Source organism: Caretta caretta, chromosome 6, assembly GCF_965140235.1.
Source record: "Caretta caretta isolate rCarCar2 chromosome 6, rCarCar1.hap1, whole genome shotgun sequence".
NCBI lineage: Eukaryota > Metazoa > Chordata > Testudines > Cheloniidae > Caretta > Caretta caretta.
In genome coordinates this window covers 82,952,457-82,979,926 of record NC_134211.1, presented here as the reverse complement: position 1 = coordinate 82,979,926, position 27,470 = coordinate 82,952,457, and the positions used below count along the sequence as shown (strand labels likewise).

The window sequence follows — 27,470 nt, the reverse complement described above, 5'->3', positions numbered from 1 at the left end:
TCACTGCTCCAGATGGTTGTAATACTTTAGGACCAGTGCCTGGCTTATTATTATCTTTACTCTTTCAAATACCTATCCTGGGCTGTCTTACAATTCCAACACTGCCTCATTGTGTGTCAGCTATCTCAAGGGTTCACAGGCTTCTGACAGGTGTGCACAGTATCTGGAAAGATGCTTGGTCATTCCTATAAATTTCTAGACTCCCTTCACATCCTTTGGTTCGAGCATTTCCTTAATGGCTCTCAGTTTCTCAGAGTCTGGTCAGAAGTCCTCAGAAGTCAACAGATGTTCAATATAGGAGACCTTAGTTCTCCTCAGCGTCAGCTTGTCTACATTCTGCCGAATATTCTGCTGTTGGCATCTGACTAGGAGTTCCTTGACTGCGTCTTCTCCTCCAAAAAGAATGTCATCATGTACAATCTTGACGTGTGGGAGTCCCTCTAGTGTTGGGTTCAGTTTACACTGGACCACCTCTGAGGCCACACCGATGCACATAAACTTTCATTCGCAGCAGTACCTGCCAAAAGGCGTGGCAAAGGTTGTTAGGTGATTGGATGGCTCATCTAGCTCAATATGCCAGAACCCATTCTTGACATCAAAAACCATGAACACTTTTTTTTGCCCTAGATAAATCAAGTAGTATGTTCTCAATTGTTGGTAATGGGTAGTCTTTTCACTGCTGTGTTAAGTGGTTTTGGGTCAATGCATATCCTTAGTTTACCCAAAAATTTCTCACCACTACTAGGCTGCTGATCTACTCCGTGCTAGTTTCAATAAGAGTAAAGCCCCGTTAGAATGCTGGACAGGGCCCATGGGGCCTGTTCTCTTCCTCTCTCACACTGGGGATATTCTGGTGCTGTCCTATGATCATTGCCTTGCTGTCCACAAAGTGGGTGGTACTCTTGTGTGTCAACTACTATAAATGCCAAGTGATAGAAGGTCATTTTGTGGTTTCTTATTGGCAGCCTGCATTTGCCCATTGGCCTCAGAATGGTTTTATTATACATCATCAGTACTTGGTCACATGTCTCCAGTCTAATATTGCTGCTTATCAGTGTTGCTGGGATTACATTGCAGCTGGCTCCACAATTCAGCTGGAATTGAATTGGTTGTTGATCATATAGCCTAGCTGCAAATATGGGAGTAGAATGGCTGGCATTCTTCTTCTACAGTACATGTATATTGAGAGTGTTTGCATCTGCTAAAGTCATAGTGGCCGTCACATACCACATGTTGGGTAATAACATGGGAGGACCTCATATTTGTAAAACTAAACTGGCTCTTTATTAAGAGAACTATTTACAGTGATGATGATGCTAGCATTCAAGCCATGAACACAGAGACTGCCTTTCCGGTACCTCTTCCAAACTCTTCCTTCATGCTACCTGTGCTCCTCCCTCCAAGTTCCATGTGGGTTGCTACACATTATGCGTACGGATTCTATTATGGAACCAGGAATACTGATTTGTAGGTGAGCTAACTTCATCTATGGATGGATGGGAGAATTAAGGTTAAGTAGGCCCAATATATACCTAAGCTTCATGGCTCCTAGACAGATCCCTTCAAACACCTGAATGATTCTTTCACTTCCCTAGTGAGGCAGCCTAGCCAGCTCAAGCAGAAAGCCATCGCTTGCACCATAATCTGCTGTTCTGTCTCTGATTCACTAAAGTGAAATTGAGCCCTCTAGGTCCCAAAACTTAAACTTCAATCCTCAGTCTGTGATGACGGGTTTGTTACAATATATTATTATATTTTCATTTTATCATATAATTTTCTGAATGTTGAGGAACAGCTGTTTGGCCATCTTTACAAAACTGTTTCTACGATGTACATTCAAACTGAATCAGATATGCATATTAATTCAAATTTAATCATATATACATATTCATACATATTCACATGTTTAGTGGTCAAAGATTTTTAATCTCTATGTACGAAGAAAACTGGTCATGTAAGAGAGTAGAGGTGCTGATACAGTACAATCATCATAGCATCTAACTTCTGATTGTTGAAGAAGAGAAGGGGTGGACAGAAGGGAAAAAATTAGGAAGGAAAGAAGAGCTAGGAAAGAAGAGCTAGGGAAGGAAAAACAGACGGGAAAAAAGAGACTGCTTCTTTGTTACACTTTAAAAAAACATTACAAATAGTCTTTTCACCCTCTTCCATCTCTGTTCCCAATATTCTTTCAATAAGCATGCACTTTGATCTTTTCATTTAAAAATAAATCAGATGGAGATTCCCAAAGTGGAAGGTTTCAGAGGAACAGCCGTGTTAGTCTGTATTCGCAAAAAGAAAAGGAGTACTTGTGGCACCTTAGAGACTAACCAATTTATTTGAGCATGAGCTTTCGTGAGCTACAGCTCACTTCATCAGATGCATACCGTGGAAACTGCAGCAGACTTTATATACACACAGAGAATATGAAACAATACCTCCTCCCACCCCACTGTCCTGCTGGTAATAGCTTATCTAAAGTGATCAACAGGTGGGCCATTTCCAGCACAAATCCAGGTTTTCTCACCCTCCACCCCCCCACACAAATTCACTCTCCTGCTGGTGCTAGCCCATCCAAAGTGACAACTCTTTACATAATCAAGTCGGGCTATTTCCTGCATAGATCCAGGTTTTCTCACATCCCCCCCACCCCCATACACACACAAACTCACTCTCCTGCTGGTAATAGCTCATCTAAACTGACCACTCTCCAAGTTTAAATCCAAGTTAAACCAGAACATCTGAGGGGGAGGGGGGTAGGAAAAAACAAGAGGAAACAGGCTACCTTGCATAATGACTTAGCCACTCCCAGTCTCTATTTAAGCCTAAATTAATAGTATCCAATTTGCAAATGAATTCCAATTCAGCAGTTTCTCGCTGGAGTCTGGATTTGAAGTTTTTTTGTTTTAAGATAGCGACCTTCATGTCTGTGATTGCGTGACCAGAGAGATTGAAGTGTTCTCCGACTGGTTTATGAATGTTATAATTCTTGACATCTGATTTGTGTCCATTTATTCTTTTACGTAGAGACTGTCCAGTTTGACCAATGTATATGGCAGAGGGGCATTGCTGGCACATGATGGCATATATCACATTGGTGGATGTGCAGGTGAACGAGCCTCTGATAGTGTGGCTGATGTTATTAGGCCCTGTGATGGTGTCCCCTGAATAGATATGTGGGCACAATTGGCAACGGGCTTTGTTGCAAGGATAAGTTCCTGGGTTAGTGGTTCTGTTGTGTGGTATGTGGTTGTTGGTGAGTATTTGCTTCAGGTTGCGGGGCTGTCTGTAGGCAAGGACTGGCCTGTCTCCCAAGACTTGTGAGAGTGTTGGGTCATCCTTTAGGATAGGTTGTAGATCCTTAATAATGCGTTGGAGGGGTTTTAGTTGGGGGCTGAAGGTGACGGCTAGTGGCGTTCTGTTATTTTCTTTGTTAGGCCTGTCCTGTAGTAGGTAACTTCTGGGAACTCTTCTGGCTCTATCAATCTGTTTCTTTACTTCTGCAGGTGGGTATTGTAGTTGTAAGAAAGCTTGACAGAGATCTTGTAGGTGTTTGTCTCTGTCTGAGGGGTTGGAGCAAATGCGGTTGTATCGCAGAGGTTGGCTGTAGACGATGGATCGTGTGGTGTGGTCAGGGTGAAAGCTGGAGGCATGCAGGTAGGAATAGCGGTCAGTAGGTTTCCGGTATAGGGTGGTGTTTATGTGGCCATTGTTTATTAGCACTGTAGTGTCCAGGAAGTGGATCTCTTGTGTGGACTGGACCAGGCTGAGGTTGGTGGTGGGATGGAAATTGTTGAAATCATGGTGGAATTCCTCAAGGGTTTCTTTTCCATGGGTCCAGATGATGAAGATGTCATCAATATAGCGCAAGTAGAGTAGAGGCTTTAGGGGACGAGAGCTGAGGAAGCGTTGTTCTAAATCAGCCATAAAAATGTTGGCATACTGTGGGGCCATGCGGGTACCCATAGCAGTGCCGCTGATCTGAAGGTATACATTGTCCCCAAATGTGAAATAGTTATGGGTAAGGACAAAGTCACAAAGTTCAGCCACCAGGTTAGCCGTGACATTATCGGGGATAGTGTTCTTGACGGCTTGTAGTCCATCTTTGTGTGGAATGTTGGTGTAGAGGGCTTCTACATCCATAGTAGCCAGGATGGTGTTATCAGGAAGATTACCGATGGATTGAAGTTTCCTCAGGAAGTCAGTGGTGTCTCGAAGGTAGCTGGGAGTGCTGGTAGCATAGGGCCTGAGGAGGGAGTCTACATAGCTAGACAATCCTGCTGTCAGGGTGCCAATGCCTGAGATGATGGGGCGCCCAGGATTTCCAGGTTTATGGATCTTGGGTAGTAGATAGAATATCCCAGGTCGGGGTTCCAGGGGTGTGTCTGTGCGGATTTGATCTTGTGCTTTTTCAGGAAGTTTCTTGAGCAAATGCTGTAGTTGCTTTTGGTAACTCTCAGTGGGATCATAGGGTAATGGCTTGTAGAAACTCGTGTTGGAGAGCTGCCGAGCAGCCTCTTGTTCATATTCTGACCTATTCATGATGACAACAGCACCTCCTTTGTCAGCCTTTTTGATTATGATGTCAGAGTTGTTTCTGAGGCTGTGGATGGCATTGCGTTCCGCATGGCTGAGGTTATGGGGCAAGTGATGCTGCTTTTCCACAATTTCAGCCCGTGCACGTCGGCGGAAGCACTCTATGTAGAAGTCCAGTCTGCTGTTTCGACCTTCAGGAGGAGTCCATCTAGAATCCCTCTTTCTGTAGTGTTGGCAGGGAGACCTCTGTGGATTAGTATGTTGTTCAGAGGTATTTTGGAAATATTCCTTGAGTCGGAGACGTCGAAAATAGGATTCTAGGTCACCACAGAACTGTATCATGTTCGTGGGGGTGGAGGGGCAGAAGGAGAGGCCCCGAGATAGAACAGCTGCTTCTGCTGGGCTGAGAGTATAGTTGGATAGGTTAACAATATTGCTAGGTGGGGTGAGGGAACCATTGCTGTGGCCCCTTGTAGCATGTAGTAGTTTAGAAAGTTTAGTGTCCTTTTTCTTTTGTAGAGAAGCAAAGTGTGCGTTGTAAATTGCTTGTCTAGTTTTAGTAAAATCCAGCCACGAGGAAGTTTGTGTGGAAGGTTGGTTCTTTATGAGAGTATCCATTTTTGAGAGCTCATTCTTAATCTTTCCCTGTTTGCTGTAGAGGATCTTGATCAGGTGATTCCGCAGTTTCTTTGAGAGCGTGAGGCACAAGCTGTCAGCATAGTCTGTGTGGTATGTAGATTGTAATGGATTTTTGACCTTCAGTCCTTTTGGTACGATGTCCTTCTGTTTGCATTTGGAAAGGAAGATGACATTATCGGGGATGTTCCCAGAAGTTACCTACTACAGGACAGGCCTAACAAAGAAAATAACAGAACGCCACTAGCCGTCACCTTCAGCCCCCAACTAAAACCCCTCCAACGCATTATTAAGGATCTACAACCTATCCTAAAGGATGACCCAACACTCTCACAAGTCTTGGGAGACAGGCCAGTCCTTGCCTACAGACAGCCCCGCAACCTGAAGCAAATACTCACCAACAACCACATACCACACAACAGAACCACTAACCCAGGAACTTATCCTTGCAACAAAGCCCGTTGCCAATTGTGCCCACATATCTATTCAGGGGACACCATCACAGGGCCTAATAACATCAGCCACACTATCAGAGGCTCGTTCACCTGCACATCCACCAATGTGATATATGCCATCATGTGCCAGCAATGCCCCTCTGCCATATACATTGGTCAAACTGGACAGTCTCTACGTAAAAGAATAAATGGACACAAATCAGATGTCAAGAATTATAACATTCATAAACCAGTCGGAGAACACTTCAATCTCTCTGGTCACGCAATCACAGACATGAAGGTCGCTATCTTAAAACAAAAAAACTTCAAATCCAGACTCCAGCGAGAAACTGCTGAATTGGAATTCATTTGCAAATTGGATACTATTAATTTAGGCTTAAATAGAGACTGGGAGTGGCTAAGTCATTATGCAAGGTAGCCTGTTTCCTCTTGTTTTTTCCTACCCCCCTCCCCCTCAGATGTTCTGGTTTAACTTGGATTTAAACTTGGAGAGTGGTCAGTTTAGATGAGCTATTACCAGCAGGAGAGTGAGTTTGTGTGTGTATGGGGGTGGGGGGGATGTGAGAAAACCTGGATCTATGCAGGAAATAGCCCGACTTGATTATGTAAAGAGTTGTCACTTTGGATGGGCTAGCACCAGCAGGAGAGTGAATTTGTGTGGGGGGGTGGAGGGTGAGAAAACCTGGATTTGTGCTGGAAATGGCCCACCTGTTGATCACTTTAGATAAGCTATTACCAGCAGGACAGTGGGGTGGGAGGAGGTATTGTTTCATATTCTCTGTGTGTATATAAAGTCTGCTGCAGTTTCCACGGTATGCATCTGATGAAGTGAGCTGTAGCTCACGAAAGCTCATGCTCAAATAAATTGGTTAGTCTCTAAGGTGCCACAAGTACTCCTTTTCTTTTTCCAAAGTGGAAGCTGTCTTTTGTGAAGGGATGAGAATTGTACAAGTTTCCCAAAGAAAGCGTTTCTTTTCTTTTTTTACTGGGATCTTGAGTTAAGCATTAAGAAACAAACAGACTGCAAAGCAAAGAGTTTTAACGTCTTCCAAGCTCAGTAACTCATGTTTCAGTCCCCCATCTCTTGTGGTCTCCTAATAACTAGAGTTCCTCAGTCCTCCAGAGGATCTTCAGAAAGTACAGGGGAATCAATGTCTAACATTTGAAAAAGTGCTTTTAATTTTTTGAAGGGGAAAGAAAACCCTTTTTGTGTTTCCTTATACAACACAAAGAAGACAAAAAGGGCAAAACTGCTTTACCTATGCAATTTACTTTGAGAACAAAACTAAACTGGCTATTTCACTCGATCTGAGGCAGTTGATGATTCACTCCTTGGAGAAAACAATGAACTCTGATTTTTAATTTCTTAAGTTTGTGGGAAAAAATTGAACACAAAGATGATCTTATGGAGGTAGAACCCTGTATTGGCTAGATGGCCCTACCCACCTCAGAATCATCGCTGAAAATCAGCCATATCACACACTACAAAGATCTAGAAGCCCTGAGAAATAGTCGAGCCACCACCTGAAAAACAGATCCATGCCACTCCTGAAGGGGAAAGGCCTGTAAAGAACAATAGAGTCTACTGCTCACAGGAATTATCAATGCCTCCTTCAGAGAAATGAGCCTCCAGCCTCCCTGAAAAATGGAAATATTTGCATGATCATCAGGAAGCAAATACTTGATGCAGAAAACCTCTTCAACTATTGCTCCACGTTCAGCCTCCCATTTCTAAGCAAAATCATAGAATCATAGAATCATAGAATATAAGGGTTGGAAGGGACCCCAGAAGGTCATCTAGTCCAACCCCCTGCTCAAAGCAGGACCAATTCCCAGTTAAATCATCCCAGCCAGGGCTTTGTCAAGCCTGACCTTAAAAACCTCTAAGGAAGGAGATTCTACCACCTCCCTAGGTAACGCATTCCAGTGTTTCACCACCCTCTTAGTGAAAAAGTTTTTCCTAATATCCAATCTAAACCTCCCCCACTGCAGCTTGAGACCATTACTCCTCGTTCTGTCATCTGCTACCATTGAGAACAGTCTAGAGCCATCCTCTTTGGAACCCCCTTTCAGGTAGTTGAAAGCAGCTATCAAATCCCCCCTCATTCTTCTCTTCTGCAGGCTAAACAATCCCAGCTCCCTCAGCCTCTCCTCATAACTCATGTGTTCCAGCCCCCTAATCATTTTTGTTGCCCTTCGCTGGACTCTCTCCAATTTATCCACATCCTTCTTGAAGTGTGGGGCCCAAAACTGGACACAGTACTCCAGATGAGGCCTCACCAATGTCGAATAGAGGGGAACGATCACGTCCCTCGATCTGCTCGCTATGCCCCTACTTATACATCCCAAAATGCCATTGGCCTTCTTGGCAACAAGGGCACACTGCTGACTCATATCCAGCTTCTTGTCCACTGTCACCCCTAGGTCCTTTTCCGCAGAACTGCTGCCTAGCCATTCGGTCCCTAGTCTGTAGCTGTGCATTGGGTTCTTCCGTCCTAAGTGCAGGACCCTGCACTTATCCTTATTGAACCTCATCAGATTTCTTTTGGCCCAATCCTCCAATTTGTCTAGGTCCTTCTGTATCCTATCCCTCCCCTCCAGCGTATCTACCACTCCTCCCAGTTTAGTATCATTGAGAAAGTAATTACTATCAAGCTTTAACAATATGAGATTGAAGTCAGTATTCTGGATGCTTCACAGAAGGGCTTCAAAGTGGGACACAGCATAAATATAGCCCTAGTAGCACTCAAAGAAGACCCTCTCATGGCAGTGGAGAGTCTGTATGTGTCAATGCTCACACAACTCAATCTATCCTGCTTTCCACATAGTTGGTCACGATGTGCTGCAGGTCTGCCTTCATGACATAGCTAGAACACTGTAATGGTACCTATCATTCCTGTGCATCTGCTCCTCTTCCCCAAAAGCCCTCATTGCCATTCGGTCTAGGATCTGTCCTTACCTCACCTCCTTTTTGAATATTTACATGAGATTAACTGGTATCATGGACTTTGCTGCATATAAGTGTTGATGAGACCTAGCTGCGTATCACATTTTCAATAGGTGCTACCAACACCATCACAAGGATGTTGCAATGCGCACAAGACATCATTACCTAGATAAACAAAAGTTGGATCAAACATGATCCACGCAAGGCTGAAGTAATGCTGGTCAGAAGGAGAAAAGCTTCAAAGAATTACTGGAAGACTATTCTCCTTCCATCAAATATACTATTCCCCATTTATCAAATTTGAGTGTAGCTTTTGGAATACGCTTTTTTTGTCACTAAGCCTGGATGATCAGGCAGCATCAGTGGTAAAATAGATATATAACCCCAAGCAGAGATTCCCATAACAAGAGGAAGGAGAAGAGCAGAAGACTCCAGGAAATCCACGAAAGACCTTGCTGTAAATGTTTAATTTAATTGGTAAGTGCTTAGAAGTTAGCCTGATGTTGGCTATACATAAATGAGACAGAGAGAAGTGAAAGTACTGTACTTTGCAGTGTCTTAGATGGTAGACATGAAGAAGCATGTGGTTTTCCTTTGGAACAGTATCCCAGAAGAATTGGTTTAGACCAGGGGTGGCCAACCTGAGCCTGAGAAGGAGCCAGAATTTACCAATGTACATTGCCAAAGAGTCACAGTAATAAGTCAGCAGCCCCCCATTAGCTCACCCCTGCCCACTCCCAGCATCTTCCCCCCACCAGCAGCCCCGCTGTCCAGTGCCTCCCCATCCCTCCCTGTTCCTCCTGATCAGCTGTTTCATGGCATTCAGGAGGCTTGGCGCGGGGCGGGGGAGGAGGGGGAACGAGGGCATGGCAGGCTCAGGGGAGGGGGTGGGAAGGGGTGGAGTGGGGGCAGGGCCTGTGGCAGAACCAGGGGTTGAGCAGTGAGCACCCCCCGGGCACATTGGAAAGTTGGCGTCTGTAGCTCCAGCCCCGGAGTTGGTGCCTATACAAGGAGCCGCATATTAACTTCTGAAGAGCTGCATGTGGCCCCGGAGCCACAGGTTGGCCACCCCTGGTTTAGACCATCATAAGAAAACAGAGCCAAATGGTCAAACACATAACCGATGATCACTAGACTAAATTTTGTTATTGACAGTGAATAGGTCATATGCAAACTTCCATCTGAGATTGCAAGCAATGAAATAGGAGTTTTTCACATATTAGCTGGCTGCAAATCTTAGGACACACACATGATAGAATGTGTTCAGAATCTTGGGAATTCTGCAGCTAGCTGTGGATTTTGTAAGGGTAAAATATCAGCACAAAACCTTAAAATCCCCAACTGTGTCTGCCTCTCACTCATCACAGAAGTTGACACTGATGTGCCCCAGATTTCCAGGCGCCCTGCTACAGTTATTACTACAATTAGTAGTAAATGAAATGAAATGTTCAGACGGAGAAGTTAGCACACAGCACTGTAGTGATTTTTTTATGGCATAAAATAACTGCTGTTTCTGTAACGTCAGACACAAATGCCTGGTTTGTCTAAGGAACTCAAATTCCTGGTCTGTCTAAGGAACTTTTCAGGCCATTATAACTTGGCCATACACATTTGCTCTAAATTGAAACTTGGCATGCAATAAGGATTTTTGAACATATTTGTATGGGCATGTATTAAATGTACTGGCATCATGAGTGAATTAAGGTCCAAAGAATTTGTCTTAATCGAGCACAACTTCATGAAGAGGTATTTTGTTTGTTTGTTTGCTTTAAAAAAACTATTAAAATCCTTTTTTAAATATAAAGCACTGCACAAAACCTGTTTGAGGAATATGATGGCTACGGCATAAAACAACAACAGGAGATTATTCTAGGAGTAAATAGGGAGTTCAGAAAGAGGAAGTTCACACATTATATTATCAAAAAGAAAAGGAGTACTTGTGGCACCTTAGAGACTAAGCTGTAGCTCACGAAAGCTCATGCTCAAATAAATTGGTTAGTCTCTAAGGTGCCACAAGTACTCCTTTTCTTTTTGCGAATACAGACTAACACGGCTGTTCCTCTGAAACCTGACATTATATTATGGATATGGAACAAGATACTAGGAGGAATGCAATTAAAGTAGTAAGTCAAATGAGTTTGGGATATCTAGATTTATTTCTGGAAAATGAGGGAATTAGACAGCATAAGGTGAAAAAGCAGGAAAGGTGGGTTCAAGATTCATCAAAGAAGGTAAGGAATATTGGGCCATATGGCCTTTTTGTGCTCAAAATATGTCTAAATGTTTTCTCTATCCAACCATCCTCTCCAACAAACAAGCAAACAAACAAACCAACCAACCAACCAAAGTTCAACGTTAAAACTACCACTCTACTCTTAACTCACCCTACTTTGCTCTATTATATAAAGAGATCTCAAAAGAAATGTTTGATTTTACAATGCAAGGGTTGAACAGAGGCCTGAATGAAAGATGGAGAAATCAGCTTTGACTCTGGAATTTCTTTACTGTAATGAGCTGATCTCTCAGGCATTGGCATTATTCTATTAGAATTTTTATGAGTGAATTTCACATGAGAGTAAATATTTTTAAGCATTTTGTGGGGATTTTTGTTAGGTGACTTCCACTGATTTTTTTAAAGTTGAACAACTAAATCATACCCTGCTTTCTGAAAATCTCCCTAAAATCCTGGAATGTGCATATTTTAAATCTAACGATAAACAGAAAGCCCTGGCCTAGTATAAGTGGGAGTAACTTCATGAACTTGACTTCATGGACTTGCACTCTTTTACAGCTAGTCTAAATTTGGTGTAAAGTGTCTAAAAAATTAGGAAACTACAGTAACTTCTTTTGAGTGCACAACACATTAGACATTGGAGGCCTTCATAGAATGGACTGAGGATTTGTTAGAATAAACTTCTGCATGACTTTGCAAAAATAATTATAGTATATAAATCTTTAGAGTATAATGTATCTCCAGTACATGCTTAGGGGCATAGAGGCGATTTAAGTGGCTGGATCAGACCACCAGTGGAATGGCCCTCCACTGTCCCCCCCTTGAAGATTCCCAGCACAGGAGTGAGGCTGGAGTGCTGGTGTACACTGGCTATTCTTAGCTGCATCAATGACGCCAAGGGCTGTGGGCATTTGAGTGCAGTTTAGACCAGCCTTGAGGCTTCTCTAAATTGTTTGGCTCCTGGACAGCCCCAGAATACAGGAAATTTGGAAGTGGCCTAAACCAACTTTGTTGTCCCTCGCCTCAGGTTTTGTACAAAGAGAACTTTGTCTGGACCTGAAAATCAGGGTCGTCTTATTAACATTATTTTCTTTAAGCATAAAATGTGCCTACAAGATCAATAAATATGGCCTTCGTCCATTTTCGAATTCATTTTCAAAAGCATGCTGGGTTGAATGTGAGAAGAAACTCTTTTACTCTCATGAGATGTACCTGGGATTCTTTTGAAATAACTGGGGGGTGGCCCCAAAAGAATTCCTACACTGCTTTACTGCTTCTAGAAACATGTTTATGCATTCAAAATGGAAGCAGACAGGAATATAGTATTCTTCCTTTTGCATCCATACTTTAGCCTTATTTTGATTACCGTGTCTAGAGAATCACAATGTTTTGCTGTTGTAATTACTGGAACATTAAGGCCTAACATTTATCTACTTTAAATAAGACTTTTTGCCAGTAATAATTCTTCCTGCTACTTTATAAATTAAAATATAAAATTTGCCATAGATGCTGAGCACTTTAATCATAGATAAGGCTGCAAGTCTGTCATGGAGGTCATGGAAGTGACGGATTCCGTGACTTTCTGGGACCCCCGTGACTTCTGCAGCGGCTGGTGTGACTGGCTTGGAGGCTGCCTGAGCTGCTCGAATGGCCTCCGGGCCAGCCGCAGCAGCTGCTTCTAGGGCAGTCTCGGGCCACCGCGCACCCTCCCCACTGGAGCAGCAGCGGTGGTCTTGGGCCACAACTCCCTTCCTCCCCGGAGCACAAGTGGCAGTCCCAGGTCACATGCCACTGCTCCCCCAGGCTGCGTATCCCCACCCCCGAGCTGCCACAGAGCACCTGCAGCGCCCCCGGAATCCCCCCTCCAGAGCACCCAAAATTTAGTCAGGTGTATATAGTACAAGTCATGGACATGTCATAGACTGTGAATTTTTGTTTACTGTCCGTGACCTGCCCTTTTACTTTTACTAAAAATACCCATGACTAAATCTTAGCCTTAATCATAGAATAGTGTTAAAATATAGGCCTTGTCTTCATTGAAAAAATGAACTATTTTTACACTAGGTGTCAAAGTCGGCTTTCCCCAATCATTTTTCCTGTGGTGTTGAAAATGAAAACGCTGGTGTGGAGAGTGTCAACCAAGTTCAGCACAGTGCTATAAGTGTCTAGGATGCTTTGCTACAACAGGTATTGAACTCAGTTGACCCTCCTATCACAGTGGGACAACTATTTTCAGGACAGCTTCAGTTGGGCAGTCATTTTTGATACCTATTGTGAAACACAGTTCAGTTTCCTTGGGTAGAAAGAGTCATACTAAATTCTTAGTCTCTAAAAAGCTTCACTTACTGAAGTTCAGTCATGCTCTCTGGCATAATGACATATTAAGAGCATGTTACAAAACTGGTCCGGTTATTTTTATTAAGTCATGTATCTTTTCATATACCTATGGACATAATGTAAGAGCACTGAACAGTGATACAATTAACTACTGCAAGTGAACAATATCCTTATTGGTATTATTTAACAGTATAATCTTTCTGTAATTTTTGAACAGACATGAGAAAGGAATATATAAATCTCTACAGATAAAAATCAAAGCTTTCACCTTGGAACACTCAATTTTTATCAGCATTAAAGTAAAAGTCATATTTCAAAAAGCTAAAGGCTGCACTTCTTGCAATTTAGCCTAAAAGTTTATTAGCAAACTATAATGACTATCCTTATTGCAATTAAAAAGGCTCCCGAATGGGTCAACATACTTAAGTGCTATCTGCAATCATTTAGATTTTAACATGATGGTTATTACTTATTACCAAGCTGCACAACGAGATATATTGATTACTTTTAACCTTTAGATCCAAGGATTCAGAAAAGGTCAAGGTAGTACTCTACCTTTCCTGTCTAGTAAGCTTATGGCCTTTAGAAGAATTCTACTGATGCCTATTGGCAAGGCAGATTTGAAATTAGTTTATTCTCTTGGCTGACATAGAAATGATGATGTATTTAAAAATACTGCATGCATAGCACATTTATAGTTTCTGTCCAGAAAGGGTCTAATCTTGCAACATGCTGAGAGATTCCTGAGAACTGGTGAGTACTCTCAACTCCTACTGACTGTTAGTGGTCTCATATAAGAAGATAGATTACTAGACTAACAGGAAGCTCTCAGCATCTTGCAGAATTTGGCTCTAGGATCAGTCTCCACAGGATATAGTCCAAATATAATACTTTTCAGGCAGTTTACCTTGTAATATATTTTTTTTTACCGCAGTAATTTGGTTGAAATAAAGACAACTAAAGTGTGACTTCAGTAGGTATATAGTCCTTGTTTTAAATGGAATAAAGTAATCCAGTTGAACTACTCTGTTTTACAAGTTAAAAAGATACAGAGCACGTTAATTGATCCTTGCAGGCTACTGGTATTTCAGCTTTCTTTCTCTTTAGTAACATTTAGAACTGTTTCTCACATTTATATCCTCAAAGTGAACAGAACTCAGGCCTGAGATTCAGGAGAATTATGGGCAAGAGAAACATATAACTGTTATGTGTTAGATTAATTCGCAGAACACTTGGCATTATTATTGCCAAGTAGTCAAATTGTTCCAAGTTGTTCCGGAAGGTTGTTATTAATAGTATGTTTTCTGAGGAAAGTTCTGTCTACTTTTGGAACTGCATTTCTGTTGCCAAGGAAACTCCTTTAAGCACAGCATTCTAGGAGCACACTGCTGCTTTTGTTTGCCAGTATCCTATTCATATCATCTAAGTAAGCACTTTACGTACTTCAGCCTCTGGTTTCAAATATTTTAAGTTTTAGTTTATTCATGTTACTATTTGAAATATCGTTTGTTCTTTTTAAATCCAGGACTACTCTAAGTTTATTTGTAACAGTTGCATTAAGGAGGGAGGGTTGATTTTTGTGTGTGCAAGTTTACAATAAATTAGGTTTAATTTGAATAATAACTTCATAGGTTATAGCATTAATCCTTAAGTGTTAATTATCTTTTCACTCTGAAATTAATGTAGTCATTTCCTACTGACTCCTCTCCACTGTTATTGAAGTGCTGAGGAAAACATGTCATTGAGTTCTGAGCCAGAACTGTTGTTGTGATTAATCCTGGTCACATGGCCAATCTCTGCCAAAAGGAGATCACTGAAAAAAGGTGACAAAGACAGTGATTTCCTGTCAGCAAAGAGTAGGACAGGGCTGTCTAGAAGTGATGCAAATGAGGGAAACTTTCACCACGGTTTGTTTGAACCACTCAGGGCCACAGCACACAGAGCTAGAGTGAATAGCACAATGGAGCAGCAGCACACCCAGAGGAGAAAATGAACTGCACCTTCAGAAGAACCACAGCTTCCATTAGGGAAACAAAAACTGCTGGAAAGGTTTTTTCAGTTTTTCTTTAGAGGTCCATAACACTTGATGTGCATTTTAATGTTATTTAAGAGAGTGAACTTCTTCCCTTTGATAGGATACTTCAGTATTTAACCTGTTCAAAAGCCACATTGACAGATTTTCTTCTAAATCTTTCCAACTGCTGTACCAATTTTTTTCTATTCACTATAGAGTTCATCTTTCCTGAACACTTGATAATTCAAGAGATTACTTATGCAGTATGTATTTCAAGCATCTTAAATAGTTTTGTAATCATACATCCAAATATTAAAGGACATCCTGGTGTTTTTATTTTGAGTTTTTAAAAATGTTTATTTAATTTTATTCTCTACATGCTAACAATTTTAACAATCATATCTTACTTATTTAAATGGTGTTTTAATCTAACACACAATTAAGTTTTACAATTAATCTTCTGGGGGAAATGTAGGAATTATCATTAACTTTGTGTCTCGTACATTCATTTCTAATCTCCAGAGCTCTAATAAACACTGATTTGCTTCATTTTTGAACATTCAAGGTATAGAGATAAAATCCATACTCGAGGTCCCACTGAACGATTCATTAGCAGAGTTTAAACTCTGTGGACCTGATTCTGCAAACCTTCTGCATGCAAATCCACCTGAAGTCAACGTGAGCGCTATATACAAAGATGTTCCCTATAAGTTAATTTCAATTATAGACTAGCAAGCTGTAAACCACTCATTCTGTGTTTGCATCTGTAACATATATTAGTCAAATTTCAAAATCATGGTTGTTACTTTTTAAAAATTGAAAATGAAAATTGAGTGAATTGTCTCTTATATCCCTGGGAGAGGGCTGCAGGAGGAAGAATAATTCTCTTTAAAAGTTGTGCTCAAACATAGGAAAATAAAATGAAGGAGAACCAACAATACTGTTCGTGTATATCATACATACTTAGAGTTTAAAAAAAATACCAGCTGCACTATGCACTCCTGTTTATATTTATAGAAAAAATAAAATATATTTAAAGAAGGGCAAACAGAATTTCTAATAAGAACTGAGAGCCTCCTCGTATATTTAAATGCAAAATTAAGCAGAAGGAATTGGCTTAAATTTATATGAAATCTGAAAATATAGTACTGGGGAAAGAGTCTAAAACTGGGAAAATGCAATTTAATTTTCCCACATGCAATTTTAGCATTTATATATTATGTTATGCTGCTTTAATGCATGCTTTCCCCTCCTGATTTACCTGTTTTATCACACCTCCTTTCCATTCATAGACTCCTTAGGGGCAATGATTACTGTTGGTAATAGTGATACCACAGCAGGTTCACTGGCAGAGAAGGCTTGCTGAGCTGGCTCAGAGGTACAATTACTTGTCAGCTCAATAGCTGGGAGGAGGGGATCTGAGGGTTTAGGAGAATCCACCAAAAAGCAGAAAGTGCAATTAACAAGTTCATATTTGAAGCTGCAGTTGATAAAGAATACCTAAAATAAGGCCTATGTTTTCATAACATCCTCCGTCATTCAACAGTTTTGATTACTCAGCTGCCTGCATTTCTTTTCAGATTTTCTTCCCCCCACAGAGTAGAATTACTCCCATGTTTAGTATAAAATATAGACAGTGTTGATACCACATGGTTGTGACTGCTAGGCAGACCACCAACGACTCTGAGTCAGATCTTTCAAATAGGTAGAGTGTCACAATTAAGAGCATTTCGTTATTGACTGTAGGGTAGGTTAGCTATGCTGGGTTTTAGAAATATAAATGCTGAGTGTTGTTAGGGGCATGATGTATCCTGGTTACTAAAATCATAGAAATTAGAGATAAAAAAGCCCTGTTCATTCACCTATTCTGTCCTTTTGCCAAGCAGTGTGTGGGCACCCACACCGTTTATGGTTTTGCAGTGGAAGAACTGTAAGTGTACTAGAATAATATATTCTGTATGCTGGGGCTCTGCAAGCACCTGTGGAGACTTCAGAGAGAAAGTGCTGAACCCCGTTTGGAACCTGTGCTCATTCACTGTAGGCCTTGCAGGTATGTGGGAGCTATAGACTTGACAACTCTCCTCTGTCTGAACTTTCGAATCCCAGGAGCATTGTACCAGAAGAAGCCAGCATAACTCAGGGCTCCATTAAATCCAGGGAATATTATCTCCCTTTCTGTGATAAAATATTTTTGTATGTGCGGCCTAAAGTTGTGTTGGCCATTTTTGTCACCATACTGCACTGCAAACCTCTGAGTAAGTCCCTGTCCTCTTTTATCCCTCCCATTACCCCACTAACCACTATCTCCCATTATATACATTACCATTTATACCTTTATGGCTGCATTTTGAATACATCAAGATAAAAAACATTTCTAAAGGGTGCATAGAATAGTGCCGCGGGGTGCTTCTTGTGATTCCAGCCCATTTTTGTTGTTTTTTAAAAAAAATATTTGAATTTTTTGAATTCTTGAATGTAAAACTGAAAATAATGGCTACATTAAGGCATAGAGCAAAGCACTTTGGAAATTGCCCTGTATGAATATACAGTGCCTAAGCATTTCAATCCTGACTTGTAACACACTATTTATTCTAATCCTCACATTTTTAACAGTGAGGGTGATTAGCAAGTGGAACAAACAAACAAGGGAAAGTGTGGATTCTCCATATCTTGATATCTTCAGATCAAGACTGGATGCCGTTCTGGCAAATATGTGTCAGCCAAACACAAGTTATTGGGCTCAATAAAGGGGTAAATGTATAGAATTTAAGGGCATGTCATATACAGGAAGTCAGAACAGATGGTCCCTTTTGGCCTTAAGAAAAGGAGTACTTGTGGCACCTTAGAGACTAACCAATTTATTTGAGTAACATCAGCCACACTATCAAAGGCTCGTTCACCTGCACATCCACCAATGTGATATATGCTATCATGTGCCAGCAATGCCCCTCTGCCATGTACATTGGGCAAACTGGATAGTCTCTACGTAAAAGAATAAATGGACACAAATCAGATGTCAAGAATTATAACATTCAAAAACCAGTCGGAGAACACTTCAATCTCTCTGGTCACTCGATTTCTGATCTCAAAGTGACTACCCTTCAACAAAAAACTTCGAAAACAGACTCCAACGAGAGACTGCTGAATTGGAATTAATTTGCAAATTGGATACAATTAACTTAGGCTTGAATAGAGACTGGGAATGGTTGAGTCATTATAAAAAGTAATCTATTTCCCCTTGTTTATTCCCCCATCCCCTGTTCCTCAGACGTTCTTGTTAAACCCTGGATTTGTGCTGGAAATGGCCCACCTTGATTATCATACACATTGTAAGGAGAATGATCACTTTAGATAAGCTATTACCAGCAGGAGAGTAGAGTGAGGGGAGAGAAAACCTTTTGTAGTGATAAACACCCATTTTTTCATGGTTTGTGTGTATAAAAACGTCTTCTGTATTTTCCACAGTTTGCATCCGATGAAGTAAGCTGTAGCTCACGAAAGCTTATGCTCAAATAAATTGGTTAGTCTCTAAGGTGCCACAAGTACTCCTTTTCTTTTTGCGAATAAAGACTAACACGGCTGTTACTCTGAAACCTTTTGGCCTTAAAATCTAGGAAACTCTGAGCCTATCTAGAAATTATGTGTTTGTGAAATTATGTATTTAGTTTTCTTTTAATATTAACAAATGACTGACAAAGAGAGAAAGTGAGGCCATTAAACTTAACTTACTTGTGACTTTTAATACGTTAGAGCTCAAACAATATTTTCTGCATGTGAAGGTATTTTATAACCTATTTCATAATTCTCTGTTTAGGTCCTTTCAAATAAAAGGACCAACCTTAGATAGAATATAATGCATGAAGAGCATCTACAAATTATAAATTCAAAGCAAGAAAATATAAATTATATTTAATAAATTATCAAATCATGTAACCATAGAAGAAAGAAAACAACTTCTATTTGACCTTGAATGTACCATTTATTCTATAAGAAATAAAAAAAAAGCTAGAGGGTAGTTGTTTCTTGTCATTATACTATTGCTGATTCTATAGTTAGTTATTAATTTTATCTTTTATGATTCACAATCTGCTCTTTGAAATACGCCATATGCTCAAAGCAATTCAAGGATGACAACTGTCAGAATTACTCCAATAAAAATTGCCTAAATGAGGAAGATTTACTGCAGCCTGATATTTCTGTGGAAAACCTCCCCCTCCTTTCCCCAACACCCATCATGCCCCTTGAATACAGTTTCTCAGACACTGAGTCAAGCCTGAAACAGTTTTAAGATGAAATCTATATTTTGGGGGACTATTAAAATTATCCATTAAAAAGAAGAACTGATAAAAAAATCTGGACTAAGACAGCAATGGCAAAAAAGGGAAACAGTATATATTTATTTGACAAAAGGCCCCCAATCAATATGCGAGTTCAAAATCATTTTGCTTAAATCACAAGCAAGTGTATTGACTTAACATGACAATGTCTGCTTTATGTATAACATATAAAAATTAAATTGGAAGAGTCCTGTATCCCAGCAGCAGTAAACCAAAATCAAAGCAAACTTCTCCCTTCCCTGAAGAGGTCTGAAAAGTGGATAAAAATCCATCTAAAAGCTCCAATCAAAACACATTTTGTTAAATGTAACCATTTCATTTTTTCTTCATTTTGTTTCAGTCTATTTATTAATGCAGTTTCATTTATTTCTATTCATCTTGAAGACAAATCTTTGTCCTTCTATAGAATTACACCAAATAGAATGTGATAAAGGGAACTTTCTTGCAATTATGATGTCGGTGCAGCCTGTCAGTGCACAGGGGATGGAAATGAGGTTGGGGACAGGGAAGGGAATTCTAATAGACACCATGATACATACAATGAACGTAGCGATATCCTGTGAGAGAAAGACTTGTCAAGCTAATCAGATCTTCTATAGCTAGGTAAAGGCAGTAACGGTAGCTCTAACCTTGTAAAGATGCTGCTGCTGCTCCTCTGACATCATCAGGTCATGGCTGTCCATCACTATAGATTCCATGTCAATCAGCCAATCCCAGAGCTCCTGGTATTCTGAATCAAAGTCCAAAAGGCTGTAGATAAGGAACAAAATGTATTATGCATAAATACAGTCTAGTTGTTAAAATCGTGTATTAGAATAATATATTCTTGAAGACTCATGATATTCCAAGTTATATTTCTAAAGAGACAGTCTGTATTTATAGAGAGTGGACGCAAATGAAAATTGAAATCCAATTTAAACCAGTGACATGACCTAAATTTGGCAAGTGATGCTAGATTCTGACAACTGTAAGCATACTGTACTTGCTGCAAAAATGTAGAAATAAAAAACCCTTAGATAATGTTGCCTAATGGTTTTTAAAGTGCTAACATTATATTTAACAAGCTTCTCTACAATGATCATGATATACTATTATTCATACCAAAAATATTACTTTCACAGAAAAATGACTCAATCCATTTAGCCATCCTTCTGCTGTCTATCTGCCTATCTCTGCAAATATATATCCTACATTTATTTTCATGGATGAATAGCTAGCATTTCAACTTAACGCTTTAGGATAGGCTTGAGTGAATATGGTGAGCCAGTGAGAACTAAGGCCAGATACAGTATTAGACAGGTGTTCCCTACAGACATGTAAGAAACAAAGGTAAGGACAGGAAGTCAAAACAATGAATCTTTGAATAGCCAGCAATCATTAAAATTCAAAGGAGGATCACTATGGTTTTCAACAAAATAAATCATTAGAATAAGGAGCTTAAAAGGATTAATGTGATTCTCTATTGAAAACCTAGTGAGTAAGTAAAGCATAGATTCTTCTAAAACACTGTGATATGAGAAAGAAGGTATACATGGAAAAACTGCAAAATTGTCAAAAAAAAATACCCCTTAAAAGGAATCCTCAAGACTTGTCAATCTGTAACTGATGAAAAGCTTATTAATAGAAATGAAGAAAAAAACATCATTGTAGGTCAAATTAGTATATGACCGTGTGTGTTCCTGCCCCTGAATTTAATATTGCTTACCAAGGCTAATTTTTTCAGATATTTAAAAACTTTATCTAGTTTTTTACATTTTTTTCATTAATGTTATAAAGTGAGAATTCCTGCAACAAAGGAACAAGAGAAATAATAATACCAAAAATACAGTAGTATACGCTACTGTAGTTTGAATTACCATTAATGAGTGTACCATATCTAAGGTGATTTTGAATGTATGTAGACATAGTAATGTGTTGTGAAACACCCTCTTTTGAGAGGAAGGAAGGAAGGGCGGAGGAAGCATTTAGTCCTCTGTAATATTACTTCCACCAAGACAACTAAGAAAGTATTGTGTAATGCACAAGTGTTGATTCTGCATTATCTCTTTAGATCAAACCACTACATTTAGCATACTCTTAATAATTTATGAGGTTATAGTTCCTGTCTTGGAAAGGTAAGCAATGGTGCTATTATAAAGAAGAGCAGGCATGAACAATCAAGTTATTGTGGTTGAAGAACAATAGTTTCATTAGAATTTGAGGGCATTTGTAACCTCTCATGAGGTGTTTGATGGACCTTTATTTTTAAGCTTATTGTGACACAACACCCCATATTCTTCATAGAAATATTGTTACAATATGATTACAGCATAACTATGATATGTTTTGTACAAGATAAGGCATGTGAGATCTCAATGGAAAGGTTATGATTTGCTGAATATGATTATCCTATTTGTATGCACGTATCATTTTGGTATCTAAAGTTAGGAATATTGACTATACGTCTGTACTACACTGTACTTCTGTATTTTACAGAAGTGTTTGCACCTGGGGAATGCCCACCACAGAGAATGCAATCAATCTGGCTGGCTAGCTGGGGACCAGTCAATGGACTATTAGGGAGAACATGCTAATCTCCCACCTTCCTGAGAATGCTTTCCTGGGATGCTACAAACAACCTCTGATTCATGACTGTTTTGACACTGCAGGGTCATGTGATTAAGTCACCTGGTACTGGGCTCCATGATAAAATACCAGTATTTTTCCACTGAGGGGGGAGGAACCACCCTGGGGAAAAAAAGGGATTCCTGCCATATGTAAAGCCTATTTAAGGCAGGTGAGGGACATAATCAGGGTTGGTTCTTTACTGAATCCCTGCCCAGAATAACTGCTGGAAACATCAAAGAAACAAAGACAAAGTGGGGGAGAAGGACTGAGCCCAGGCTGGGAAGGTGTCTGGCCTGTGAAAGAAATATCTGGAGTTTTAAGCTGCAAGCAAGAGCAGTTTGCCTTCAAGAGACTCTGCAATCTGCCTAAAACAACATTTAGGGTGAGAAATTACTATTTGTAACCAGTTTCTTTAGTATCTAAGCTTATATTGCATTTTTGTTTTATTTGCTGGGTAATCTGCTTAGATCTGTTTGCTATCCCTTTTAATCACTTAAAATCTATCTTTTGTAGTTAACAAACGTGTTTTTGTTTTCTCTAAAACCACAACCGTGGAATTCATAACCGGGGTGGAGGCAAAAAGCTGTGTATATCTTCCTCCACATTGAGGGAGGGAGCGACTATCATGAGTTTATGTTGTACAGTTCTCTGTGCAGCACAAGACGATACAATTTTGGGTTTACACTCTAGAGGGGGTGTGCACTTGAGTGCTGGGCAATTCCTTAGTTGAAGCCTTCCCATACAGTGCTGATTTCAGTGTCTGTGTCTTTCTGCAGCTGGGTGTGTCCCTACCTGTATGAATGTGGGAGAAGCTTGAAGGCCTGGCTCAGCAAGATAGTGTAAGGGAACCCAGACTGGTGGAGTAGGTGGGCTCAGTGGTACCCCAGTACATCAGGTGGCATCCAGAAAGGGGGTGGGGCAGCCCGTCACACTAATATAAAACTATAATCTTCATGAATAAAGTCCATGGTATTCAGAATGCAGTGAAATAGAATCCTTACCTAAACCTCAGAGAGCTGCCTAACCATTCTGTATCTTCAATACTCAATTTTTTGACACTATGTCTCCTCAAAAAATTATCCCAGCTCATAAAAAATGACAGGGTAGAATGCGGATTATTAAAGATGTATAATTTATCAGGCAAGGGGCCAGATTTTCAGATGGTGTACATTGATATGGCTCTACTGGCTTCCAAGGTCTTCTCAGTTTTCATCAGCTGAGAAACTAGCCCAAGAATTAGTGATGGGTTGAACCAAAATCTGGATCCAAACACTCCACTCATTTGGCAGAGTAGGTATGGCATGGATATTTCAGAATCAAAACCCATAAATGGATCAGAATTTTAATTTAATGAGCAGAATTAAAATTCTAATCCAAACATATCTCGCACACTGGGGGCTTCAAATTCCAGATCTGGACCAAGGTCTAAATTTTGCTATGCAATCCTATGTTTAATTATTATGAAGTCTGGTTTTGAATTGTCAAAAATATGGTTTGACGTAACTATGAATTGTTAAAAAAAACATTGCTTTTAAAGATATTCAATTTTTTAAAAATGTATAAGCTATTATTAATTTGATAAAAATGTATAAGATAACAGAATTTAACAAAATAGGACAAATTTAGGTTTTGTGACAGGTTAAGATTAAAATATAGCTGTCAACGTTTCTGTTAGGTTGAATATTCCTTTTATATTCAGAATCCATTTTTTCTATGTGCAGCAGGTAATTTTTCACATTGCCTGAGGCAGAATCAAGAGAAGCTCAGCTTCTGAAATACTGTATATCTGTTAGATGCAGGAATTACAAAAATGACTTGATTTTGGTGCATTAACCAAGTCCACTGATTACTTTAAAAAATGTAGAGCAAGTGTTTCTGGTCCAAAATATTCATCCAATAAAAGGTATCCAAAGGTTTCCAAGAGGAATGCAACAAGGAGTGTTAAAGAACGAATAACTAAAACTTCCTCAACATAGTTTTATGGTTAATAGACTAAAGTCATGTTAGCAACACAGTGTTTGTAATGACATTAAGGTATATTTTAGCTTGGCAAACAGGAAATAAGATATGCAGAATTGCATGGCTTATCCCTTGAACCCTAAACATATTTCTTAAAGTATGGACATCAATTTATTATTTTGAATGAAAATTCATGAGCACCTTTCTTATGAGAAAACCAGCTTGTCTGTGCCATTAATAAATAAAAAAGAATGTGGAGCTATTTCCATCAGCCATTTTTTTCATGTTTAACACATACCTCCAGATTGTATTATTTCTTTGATGGCATAGCTCACATGGCATTTAGAAGTACTGTAAGCATAGTAGTATGCCTGCCAAAAAAAAAAAAAAATCCAACCAGATAAAAAATTCTTTCGAGTTTTGAGTCATCTGTTGGATCTCCTTTCCATAAGCATGCTATTGAAGTATTATAGAAGAAATCAAATTTCTGACCATAACAGCTTTAAAAAATAACATTGCTTTCAATTCTGTGCATATCTGGAGCATTCCATAATGTTCAGTCAATGCACTCAACGCCTGATCCTGCAGTCCTACCGTCTAATGATTACTGCCAAAGGGCTGCAAGAAATGGTCCTGAGACATGTGCAATAGTTTGCTGAACACGGTAAACATGAGTCCGAACTAAAACTCTGATATCACGCCACCAACTCTGAGGGTGTTCAGAATCTGAACCCATGTAAGTATCAACATTTTGCAGCTGGTCCCTACTACTCCTCTTGAACTCTTCCCACACTCACGGTGGCCATTGTTCTTCTGCAGCAGATCCCCATTCGTTTCTCTTTCATTCCCTCCATAGCCATTCCTATGCAGACATTAACTGATCACTCCTCATTTTCATTGTAACTATCCCTGTTCTGCAGACATTCCCCAATCCCTTGTATTCCCACCTCAGAGACTTTCCAATTTGCAGATACTACCTTATTGGTTCCACTTTAACCATCTCTTCCCTGCACCTAATCACTTCTGATCTATTCCCACTGTAGATATATCTCCCCCATTCACCAAGTCCTCATTCTTACCTTGTTCCCACTGTAGGCATTCTCCCCTGAACAGGCTCCAAAGGCCATGCATCAAGTCTCCAATATATGGGCATTCCCATGTTACTCCTCGACATGGTACCTTATCATAGTATCAATAGGAAGCACAAAATTTGGATATGTGCGCACTGAGGGCCAAATATTAAAAAACAGCTCCTAATCTTGTAGTTGCAATCAAATGTGGGCAGACCTCATGGGTTAGATTTTCAAAGGGGCCTGAGAGAGTTAGACACTCCACAGCCCATTGATATGGAAGTCAATGAAGACTGGCGTCCTTTGTTCTGTAGGCCCCTTTGAAAATTCCTATCTTAATTGCTAAATAGCTGACTTATGGATGTTAAGCAAGAGGTTAAACATCTAAAATGCTGTCATTTATATGTACAATTTTGTCTTTTACATGTGCAGTGCTTGCCATTGATACTATGATAAGGTACTATGTTTAGGAGCACCATAGGAATGCCCATAAATTAGAGACATGTTGCATCACCCTTTGAAAGTTAGCCCTGACAAAGCTATGCACCATGGATTGTGGCCAGAGTGTTTGCAGTAGGTAGATCAGCTATGGATCTAGACATCACTACAGGGGAGGGAAATATTCAGATCATGGGGATAGAGCTAGGGCATTTTTCCATTGGCATCAGTGGAAGTTTGAAACAAGTCCTTATGGAGCCTGTTCAAGGGGGACTGTCTATAGTAGGAATGAGTGACGATGCAAACTTTGTAAATGTGGAAGATATATCTACAGTGGGAACTGCTGGAGAAGAGATTATTGGCATGGAATCAGACAGATGACAAACTCATTAGACACAGAAATCTCAACAGACAACAGTTAAAGTAATTATTAGAGCTGGTTGGGAAATAGTTTTCCCAAATAGATACCATTTGGGATGAAACTGAGACCTTTTGAATTTTCATGAAAAACCAAAAGGAGAGACAGAGTGTGTGCCTGTAGTAGAATAGTCTGCTGGTCAGTGCAGCCAACTGGGAAAAGGGAAACCCAAGTTCAAATCCTTCATGTGCCTAATTCAGGGTGGTCTCTCCCAATCTTTCCTGTTGGCGCTGTTCTAGTTTGTATAAATAACTAAATATTGATTGGTTTCAGAGTAACAGCTGTGTTAGTCTGTCTTTGCAAAAAGAAAAGGAGTACTTGTGGCACCTTAGAGACTAACCAATTTATTTGAGCATGAGCTTTCGTGAGCTACAGCTCACTTCATCGCATGCATACCGTGGAAACTGCAGTAGACATTATATACAAACAGAGACCATGAAACAATACCCCCTCCCACCCCACTGTCCTGCTGGTCATAGCTTATCTAAAGTGATCATCAAGTTGGGCCATTTCCAGCACAAATCCAGGTTTTCTCACCCTCCGCCCCACCCCCCCACAAACTCACTCTCCTGCTGGTAATAGCCCATCCAAAGTGACCACTCTCTTCACAATGTGTATGATAATCAAGGTGGGTCATTTCCAGCACAAATCCAGGTTCTCTCACTCCCTCACCCCCCCTCCAAAAAACCACACACACAAACTCACTCTCCTGCTGGTAATAGCTTATCAAAAGTGACCACTCTCCCTACAATGTGCATGATAATCAAGGTGGGCCATTTCCAGCTCAAATCCAGGTTTTCTCACCCCCCACCCCCATACACACACAAACTCACTCTCCTGCTGGTAATAGCTTATCTAAAGTGATCATTAAGTTGGGCCATTTCCAGCACAAATCCAGGTTTTCTCATCCTCTGCCCCCCCCCCCCCACACAAACTCACTCTCCTGCTGGTAATAGCCCATCCAAAGTGACCACTCTCTTCACAATGTGTATGATAATCAAGGTGGGCCATTTCCTGCACAAATCCAGGTTCTCTCACCCCCTCACCCCTCTCCAAAAACCACACACACAAACTCAATCTCCTGCTGGTAATAGCTTATCCAAAGTGACCACTCTCCCTACAAAGTGCATGATAATCAAGGTGGGCCATTTCCAGCATAAATCCAGGTTTTCTCACCCCCCCCACCCCCATACACACACAAACTCACTCTCCTGCTGGTTATAGCTCATCCAAAGTGACCACTCTCCCTACAATGTGCATGGTAATCAAGGTGGGTCATTTCCAGCACAGATCCAGGCTTTCTCACCCCCCCCCCCGCTCCGGGGGAACACACACACACATAAACTCACTCTCCTGCTGGCAATAGCTCATCCAAACTGACCACTCTCCAAGTTTAAATCCAAGTTTAACCAGAACGTCTGGGGGAGGGGGGTAGGAAAAAGCAAGGGGAAATAGGCTACCTTGCATAATGACTTAGCCACTCCCA

At 40.3% G+C, this 27,470-nt stretch overlaps 1 protein-coding gene and 1 long non-coding RNA gene across 3 annotated transcripts in view; one reads left to right on the top strand and one right to left on the bottom strand.

Moving 5' to 3' along the window:
• LOC142072555 (uncharacterized) overlaps positions 1-23,504 on the top strand; it is a 38,150-nt gene extending 14,646 nt beyond the window's left edge. The window contains exon 3 of the long non-coding RNA XR_012668994.1: positions 21,968-23,504. This is a non-coding gene — a long non-coding RNA (uncharacterized LOC142072555). The remainder of the gene's footprint in view (positions 1-21,967) is intronic.
• Positions 1-27,470, bottom strand: part of AKAP6 (A-kinase anchoring protein 6) — a 401,935-nt gene that overhangs the window by 83,670 nt on the left and 290,795 nt on the right. For both annotated transcript variants that reach the window (XM_048854030.2, XM_048854032.2), the window contains exon 9: positions 20,122-20,242. In XM_048854030.2, coding sequence (XP_048709987.2) covers positions 20,122-20,242 — 121 coding nt within the window. The remainder of the gene's footprint in view (positions 1-20,121; positions 20,243-27,470) is intronic.